This window comes from Cherax quadricarinatus, chromosome 8 (assembly GCF_038502225.1).
Source record: "Cherax quadricarinatus isolate ZL_2023a chromosome 8, ASM3850222v1, whole genome shotgun sequence".
Taxonomy (NCBI): Eukaryota; Metazoa; Arthropoda; class Malacostraca; order Decapoda; family Parastacidae; genus Cherax; species Cherax quadricarinatus.
In genome coordinates, this window is record NC_091299.1 from 39,442,578 (window position 1) to 39,451,749 (window position 9,172).

Consider the following 9,172-nt stretch of genomic DNA (forward strand, 5'->3'; position numbering starts at 1 on the left):
GCTAAATCTCAGAATTCGGAGGGAACGGGAACACAAAAATATTTCTAACAACTGATCAGCTAATAATAAAACACACAGTTGACACGTTCATTCAACTTGATCATCTAGTTATACAGACTATGTACATTTAAACCCAACTCTACGAGAGTAAAATTTACATATGCAGAATGGTTATCATTTCTGGGAGGATCGAATTCTTTTGCAATGGCTAACACATGCCTTGACTGAGGGAGATCTGAACAAGTATCTACAAAAGGTACTTGGGGGTTTCTCATTACTTGTGTATGCAAGGAATAATAACATTCAGGTTGATCGTCTGGCTGAGTGTTAGAGGTAGAGGGTACAAAGTCAGGAGGATTGTCAGCATCTGTCACACTAGTCTGGGTAGAAATATCATCCTCAACATCGCATACTAACTTTATATGATCTAAATGCAATTCCTTATACTGACCAGTACTAATTTCTCTAACTTTATACTTATTGCCATTGATATGTTCAACTACTCGATAAGGACCAACAAACTTTTGATCGAGCTTAGGCATTGCAGATGTTTTGTTGTAGTCAGTATTACTCTCGAACCCACTTTAACTTTGGTTGGCTTAGCACGGCTATTAGTTACTCTTGTAAATTCTGCTGTTGACTTACGAAGTATCTCACGGATTCTTCTAAAAACACTTTGAGCTAAGCTGGTACGAGTTGCTATGAAATCATCAGGGTTGTAATTGGGTTTCGGTGCAGAATATAACTCATAATACAAACGCTTGTCTACACCATACAATACATAATGTGGAGTGTCACCTACTGAAGCATTGTAAGCAGAATTTATGGCACATTGAACATTAGGTATAACTTCATCTCAGGTTTCACTGTTAGGATTGATAGTGGCTCTCAAGATATCAAGTACTCTCTTATTGGTTAGTTCCACTAACCCATTGCTGGGAGGATGATGAGGAACAATGGTGGATTTAGAGATCTTGTACAAGGTACACAAATTTTCAAGGATCTCATTTCAGAATTCACCTCCATTATCTGTTCCTAGGGACTTAGGGGTGGTATGCCTGCAGATAATGCGTTCTTTAAATGCTTTAGCTACTGTCTCAGCAGTCCTATCTGCAATAGGAACTAACTCACAATATCTTGTGAAATGATCTACCATAACACACAGATGCTTGTTACCTTGGAGGGAACATTGAAAATTGGTTAACAGAATTATGGCAACTCTTTCCCATGGTTCACTCGTGGTGGGATACACCTGGATTGAATTTGGACCATTGACATTTCTTTTCCCCTGTGCTTGCAATGAGTGATAGTAGATCTGTTCTCTCTTGCTCAGATTGCATTATAGTTTGACTTTTCTACCAGGGAGAGTCATCCACTCCACCGAGTTCGTTCATTCCTCCAGTAAGAAAGAACAGATCCCTTGTGGGCTAGTGTGATTCGATTCCTGGTCCAGGAAGATCGTATTCAGACTGTGAAGCCACCAGCATCCATTAGTGACTTTGCAATGAGTCAAGAATTACTGTATCGAACAGCCGAGTTGGGTACTCCTAGCAGAAGGGTATACCAGTTAGTAATTTCACAGTCACTATTGAATGTAGCTCTACAGCTAGTTCACGATGAACCAGGTGTTGCACACCCTGGTATGGATCGTTCTGTGAGACAAGCCAGAATGAAATAATTTTGGCCACGAACCCTCTCACCTACATCCACTACAGCGTTGGGCAACAGGGAGGTGCTTTGGATCACAGAGAGGAGTACAAGATCACCATGAATAGAGAAATAATCATCAGCATCAATTTGTCTCAGTTGGATCGGAGATCCTGGGATCACGGGGAAAGAATGCAACACATTCTTCAAAGAACTGGGACTCATTGACTCTAATAGGGACCCAAGGGCTGAAACTTTAATGTTCCAGCGCCTTAGTGTGGCCATCCAGAAGGGAAATGCTTGCTGCATACCTGGCTCGCATCCAGCTTCAGAGCAGCTGGAGTAGATTCATAATCTTTGATATATTGTACTACTGTATTAATGTTTGTACCATTTAAATAAATAATCCCTCACCTATACATATATATATATATATATATATATATATATATATATATATATATATATATATATATATATATATATATATATATATATATATATAATGCATGCAATAAGATCACAGTAAACAGGCGATATCAGAATATGCAAACTAACCACTGTGAAAGAATAGTGAGATTCCAAGCACTTTCATGACTTCTCACATTATCAAGGGACTATAAAAACAATACATCAAAGAACGCATGTAAAGGGTCGAGACTACACCTCAGCATCACATCCCGCAACAAAGTAGCAACATTTGACGCGCAACGACACCCGACTCATAAGAAAGGAGGAATACTGCAGCAGGCCTGTGGCCCATATTAGGCAGGTCCTTCACGATACTTCCCACTAACAAAATATTTGCCAAAGCATAGTACTCTAACCAAGAATTAAGATTTATTATTTGTTTAATGTATTATTAAATTCTTCCCAAATTTTATTAATTATAAATGAATCATTTGTTTAATGTATTATTAAATTCTTCCCAAAATTTATTAATTATAAATGAATCATTTATAATTAATAAAATTTGGGAATTTAATAATACATTAAACAAATAAATCTTAATTCTTGGTTAGAGTACTAGGGTTGGGCAAATATTTTGTTAGTGGGATGTTTTGCGAAGGACCTACCTAGTGTGGGCCAACTGGACTTCTGCAGTACTCCTCCTTTCTTATGAGTCGGGTGTTGTCACGTGTCAAGTGTTGCTTGTTGCGGGCTGTGACGGTGAGGTGTAGCCCCGACCCTTTATATGCCTTCCTTTGATGTACTATCTTTATAGTTCCTTGATAATGTGAGAAGTCAGGAAAGTGCTTGGAATTTCACTATTCTTTCCCAGTGGTTATTATGCATATATCTGCATATACAGGGTGGTAGGACAAGACTAGTGCTTAGGTAGATTCTAGAAAGGGTCTCTAGACCCTTCCTAGATTTACTTCTCCGAGGCCAAGGTACTCCATACTCCATATATACAGTGCTAGTCACGACATTATGCCGGGTGAGCGCCCCGGCATAATGGCGTGACGAAAATCAAAGGCCTACCAAATAGGGGTCTCTTTTCGTCAGTGCATTATGCCGGGTAGCAGCCGTTAGCATGACGTCATGGCCTGCCACAACTCTCCACAATGTGCTCGCGTGGCTTCTGTGGCGAGAGGAAGTGTTGCACTTTATCTCACCTCTGCCTCATCTTTTATCTTGTGTTCCCTTGGGTTTTGGGGGCTATACATGTTTGATTATGGGTAAAAGGAAGTCTTTAACACCTGAAACTATAGCTCAAATCATAGGGCTTCACAAAGCTGGGCACCAGACGAAAGAAACAATGGAGAGATTGTTGGTGTGTGTGAGCGTTCAGTGAGGAACTGGGTGCAGCATTTCAAGGCTGGTGGCGGTGTCCATTAACCGTCTGCCAAACCTCGGCAGGGCCCCTCGAAGAAGACATCTGTTCATCTGTTTCCACCTTAACTGTGTTAAAGAAATGAAAGAAAAGATAACTGAAAGAAAAGAACCCACATCTTCTCTCAGAGGTGTCTGTAAGAACTGTTAACAGACGTGTGTCAGAACTGAGCTATAGTAGTCAATGCCAGGTTAAGAAACCGCTCCTCTCTAAGCCACAGAAGAAACGTAGGATGGATTATGCAAAGAAATATTTTCACTGGAATCCTCAATAGTAGTCTGAAGTACTTTGGAGTGATAAAGCAACCATCACCGTCACCTGTAACCTTGAGGGACATGTGTACTGGCCCAGAGGTAGAGACCCGCTAGACCCAAGCTACACCTGTGAGACCACCAAACACCCAGACTCGCTCATGGTTTGGGGGTGTTTCAGTGCTCAGAGTGTTGGTGATCTCACGGTGCTTCCCAAAAAACAGTGTATGAACTGGTATAATTACCTGGAGTTATTGTGTGACAATTTACCTAAGGCATTTGACAAGTGTGGGGCTACAGTTTCTATGCAGGACGGTGCACCGTGCCATACCGCCTAATCTGTAGTTCAGTGGTTTAATTAAGGACTGTGAAGTGAGGTTCTTTAATGACTGGCCAGGCAATTTCCCAGACCTAAACCTTATTGAGAACCTCTGGTCAGTAGTGAAACAAAGTTTATTGGGCAAGGGTATCAGTTCCATCCCTGAGCTGGAGGCTGCTCTACATGAGGCATGGAATAATATACCTCTCCAAACCCTCAAGAATTTGTGTGAGTCTTCCTACATGGCTGCAGGGTGTGATTAAGCGTCAATGACGCAGCACTAAGTATTAAAACCTCAGTATTAAAACCGACATGTGTTCGAGTCCTCGGCTAATCACAGTGTTGTTATATATATATATATATATATATATATATATATATATATATATATATATATATATATATATATATATATATATATATATATATATATATATATATATATATTTGTATATGAAATCACGAAACAAGTGATTTTAATTCATTTACCAAAGTGCGGCAGGCCAGGACTCGACCCTGCGAACGTTGTACCGCCTCAAGAGACAACACAACATACGTATCACCTTTACCACACAGCCATAGCGTCCGTAGTGCACAGTCCTGGCCAGCAGCAGTTTGGTAAATGAATTAAAATAAATAGTTTCGTGATTTCGTTGATATATGTATACATTATATATATATATATATATATATATATATATATATATATATATATATATATATATATATATATATATATATATATATATATATATATAGATGCACTTGTTATAATAAGATTAGATAAGTTTTCTAAGATTCTTTTGGTGCAAAATTAAAATATTTTACATTAACATTAATGAAAAAATATATCTTTAAACGTATAAGAGAAAATTTTAGAAAGGACTTAATTTTAAATGAGTTCTTGCTAATTGACCAGTTTTACATATTCGGCACGACATATATATATATATATATATATATATATATATATATATATATATATATATATATATATATATATATATATATATATATTATATATGTGTGTGTGTGTTTGTATTCCTAAAAATTACGTTTATTGTTAGAATTGTAGTTAAAGAATCAAAGCCTTAATGACCCTTGTGTAGTCAATAATCTTAAACCCTAATAAATCAACCAACAACACCATATGCATATTGTCAATAAAAATAAATTAACTTACATTTTCCTGATTGTTTCTCTGGCAGAACTTGTTGACGGGTGATAGACCTCAATGGGGAAATAGTGACCTCACGTCCGTGATGGTTTGGGTCCGGTCCCAGACGTGCGACGATGGTAGGGTATATTACGCAGTGTGTTGTAGAGAATATGTTACCGGATTTTCTTCTTTGTGTGTGTGTGTGTGTGTGTGTGTGTGTGTGTGTGTGTGTGTGTGTGTGTGTGTGTGTGTGTGTGTGTGTGTGTGTGTGTGTAATTACCTATATGCAGTTACCTGTTTGCAGGTACAGAAGAAGACCTATGCTGTTGGAGTCCCATCTGCAGTACTCTCTTCATTTTATAATTATTTTAAAATTTCATTCGTTGCAACACTTCCTAATTCCTTCTTCAGTGCATTCCACTGAGCAACCACTCTATTTGAGAATAAAAAATTTCTACTATACTTTCCACTCCACTTTTTCGTTAATTTGTAGCTGTGATTTGTCGTTATCCTTGTTGCAGGGACTAGAGGATTTTTTTCCTACTTTATCAAATACCTTCAGAATTATATATATATGTTTAGCGTAATTCTTCTGAAAGCCATGTATGGATCCTGCCTCCATTACTTCACTCTCCAGATTGCTCCATTTCCTGACAACTCTAAGTATAAAAAAATACTTCATAACATTCCTTTGACTCATCTGAGCTTTTAACATCCAGTTGTGTCGCCTTGTTCCTGTGTCTCATCTGTGAAACATTCTGGCTCTGTCTACCTTGTCAATTCCTTTCAGTATTTTATACATCGTTATCATGTTCTCCCAATCCCTCCTGTCCTCCAGTGTGGTCAGGTTGTTCCCTTAACTTCACCTCGTAGGACATATCCCTTAGCTCTGGGGCTGGTCTTGTTGCAAACTTTTTATTATGCTGCCTAAGGATGTGGAAGGCAGGGTTGGATATTATGGGAGCCTGCTGGGTTGGTGGTAGTGCTGGTGGGCTATTGTGTTTGGCATGAGGTGGCATGGTTGAGAGGATTCTTTGTGTAGTTCTGTGGATGGTTGTTTCCCGTTCCTTCCTCTGGCAACTTCTTATTTTCTCAGTTGTTATTGTTCTTTTTGTGTTCTGTCGTGGTTGAAGTATACTCCCTGATATTTTTGGTAGCCCTTTAACAGTGGTTTCTGCTACAGGATCTTGTTTCATACGATTTCTGTCTTGAATATTAATTTGACTGGGTGTTTCTTTTCTATCATATACCTCCTATAGTCTCTGAAAATTTGACAACCGGGTTGTGTTCTCTCCTGTTATCATGATGATACTCTCAATCTCTTTTACTCCCTCCCCCTGTCTTCTTTCATTGTAGGTCCTCCCTTTCACCTCACGAAGTCTGAATGACAAGCGACCTCTCCCTCTCTTCCTATTTCCTTTCCCTCTAAATCTCTGGACCCGATTTAAGCATCTCTTTTGTTCCTTTATCGTCTCCCAGACATCCAGATGGCTTAATATCATATCTGCAAGAGACTTCTTAGCTAGTACTCCTCGTTCAGTCACCTCACTGTCTGCTAATGTTCCTGTTCCTAGAACCTGGCTCCTATCAGTTCTCATCACTATCCTGCTCCAGTATTTCCAGTTCCTCTGTCAGGGTTTGCATGTTTGCATGTTTGCATCACCAGCTACAGCTCGTGGCTCCCACTTCTTTCTCTATGTAGATATCTTCACTACTGTGTTGCAAAAACATTTTCAGACTTTTTTCGCACTCTAGTTCCATTGTGTACTTGAGCCTTTCAGTTTATGTTTCCTTCATAGATTAACCATCCCTGTTTTCGTTATCTTTATGGGTTGCCTTTTGGGATGCCTTTATTTTTAAGTGTGTGTGTGTGTGTGTACTCACCTTGTTCTCACATAACTGTAATTGCAAAGGTCTAGTCATTGCTCCTGGCCCCGCCTCTTTTTATTACCAGTTTGTTGGGTGATGTCTTGGTAGCGGGAAGTAAATGATAGGTCTTCAAAGGCTTCTTACTTTATTTGCAAAGTCGTGGTGGGTACACAGGCTTGTGTGTTTGTGACCATGGCCCGGGAGGGCCATGGCCGTGAGGGAGAGAGGAGTGGCACTTTTTGACTGAGTGAAAGGTGTCGCCAGAGTGAGGGAATGACCGATAGCCAATCCGTGGAGATGAGCACTTGTACCTCTCGAGTAGTAGGCCGTGAAGTGAGAGCGAGTAAGCCCAGCATCCCACAGACCTGGGTAGGCCTAGAGAGGGCAGCACCGGAGTGCTGCGGAATATGAAACTAGAAGACAGAAATGGCTGTCTACATTTTGTGTGTATGGGTTCACCTATGTATTGTTGCAAGGGTCGAATCTTAGCTCCTGGTCCTCGATTCTCAACTCTTGTGTGTGTGTGTGTACTCACCTAGTTGAGGTTGCAGGGGTCGAGTCCTAGCTCCTGGGCTCGAGTCCTAGCTCGCAGCTAATGTGTGTGTGTGTACTCACCTAGTTGTACTCACCTAGTTGAGGTTGCGGGGGTCGAGTCCGAGCTCCTGGCCCCGCCTCTTCACTGATCGCTACTAGGTCACTCTCCCTGAGCCATGAGCTTTATCATACCTCTGCTTAAAGCTATGTATGGATCCTGCCTCCACTACATCGCTTCCCAAACTATTCCACTTACTGACTACTCTGTGGCTGAAGAAATACTTCCTAACATCCCTGTGATTCCTCTGTGTCTTCAGCTTCCAACTGTGTCCCCTTGTTACTGTGTCCAATCTCTGGAATATCATGTCTTTGTCTACCTTGTCAATTCCTCTCAGTATTTTGTATGTCGTTATCATGTCCCCCCTATCTCTCCTGTCCTCCAGTGTCGTCAGGTTGATTTCCCTTAACCTCTCCTCGTAGGACATACCTCTTAGCTCTGGGACTAGTCTTGTTGCAAACCTTTGCACTTTCTCTAGTTTCTTTACGTGCTTGGCTAGGTGTGGGTTCCAAACTGGTGCCGCATGCTCCAATATGGGCCTAAGGTACACGGTGTAAAGGGTCCTGAATGATTCCTTATTAAGATGTCGGAATGCTGTTCTGAGGTTTGCTAGGCGCCCATATGCTGCAGCAGTTATTTGGTTGATGTGCGCTTCAGGAGATGTGCCTGGTGTTATACTCACCCCAAGATCTTTTTCCTTGAGTGAGGTTTGTAGTCTCTGGCCCCCTAGACTGTACTCCGTCTGCGGTCTTCTTTGCCCTTCCCCAATCTTCATGACTTTGCACTTGGTGGGATTGAACTCCAGGAGCCAATTGCTGGACCAGGTCTGCAGCCTGTCCAGATCCCTTTGTAGTTCTGCCTGGTCTTCGATCGAGTGAATTCTTCTCATCAACTTCACGTCATCTGCAAACAGGGACACCTCAGAGTCTATTCCTTCCGTCATGTCGTTCACAAATACCAGAAACAGCACTGGTCCTAGGACTGACCCCTGTGGGACCCCGCTGGTCACAGGTGCCCACTCTGACACCTCGCCACGTACCATGACTCGCTGCTGTCTTCCTGACAAGTATTCCCTGATCCATTGTAGTGCCTTCCCTGTTATCCCTGCTTGGTCCTCCAGTTTTTGCACCAATCTCTTGTGTGGAACTGTGTCAAACGCCTTCTTGCAGTCCAAGAAAATGCAATCCGCCCACCCCTCTCTCTCTTGTCTTACTGCTGTCACCATGTCATAGAACTCCAGTAGGTTTGTGACACAGGATTTCCAGTCCCTGAAACCATGTTGGCTGCTGTTGATGAGATCGTTGCTTTCTAGGTGTTCCACCACTCTTCTCCTGATAATCTTCTCCATGATTTTGCATACTATACATGTCAGTGACACTGGTCTGTAGTTTAATGCTTCATGTCTGTCTCCTTTTTTAAAGATTGGGACTACATTTGCTGTCTTCCATGCCTCAGGCAATCTCCCTGTTTCGATAGATGTATTGAATATTGTTGTTAG

At 41.1% G+C, this 9,172-nt stretch overlaps 1 protein-coding gene across 1 annotated transcript in view; it reads left to right on the forward strand.

The window, feature by feature from the left end:
- Window positions 1–9,172, forward strand: part of LOC128685266 (uncharacterized) — a 245,819-nt gene that overhangs the window by 67,096 nt on the left and 169,551 nt on the right. The window contains exon 7 of the mRNA XM_070083031.1: window positions 5,263–5,350. Coding sequence (XP_069939132.1) covers window positions 5,263–5,350 — 88 coding nt within the window. The remainder of the gene's footprint in view (window positions 1–5,262; window positions 5,351–9,172) is intronic.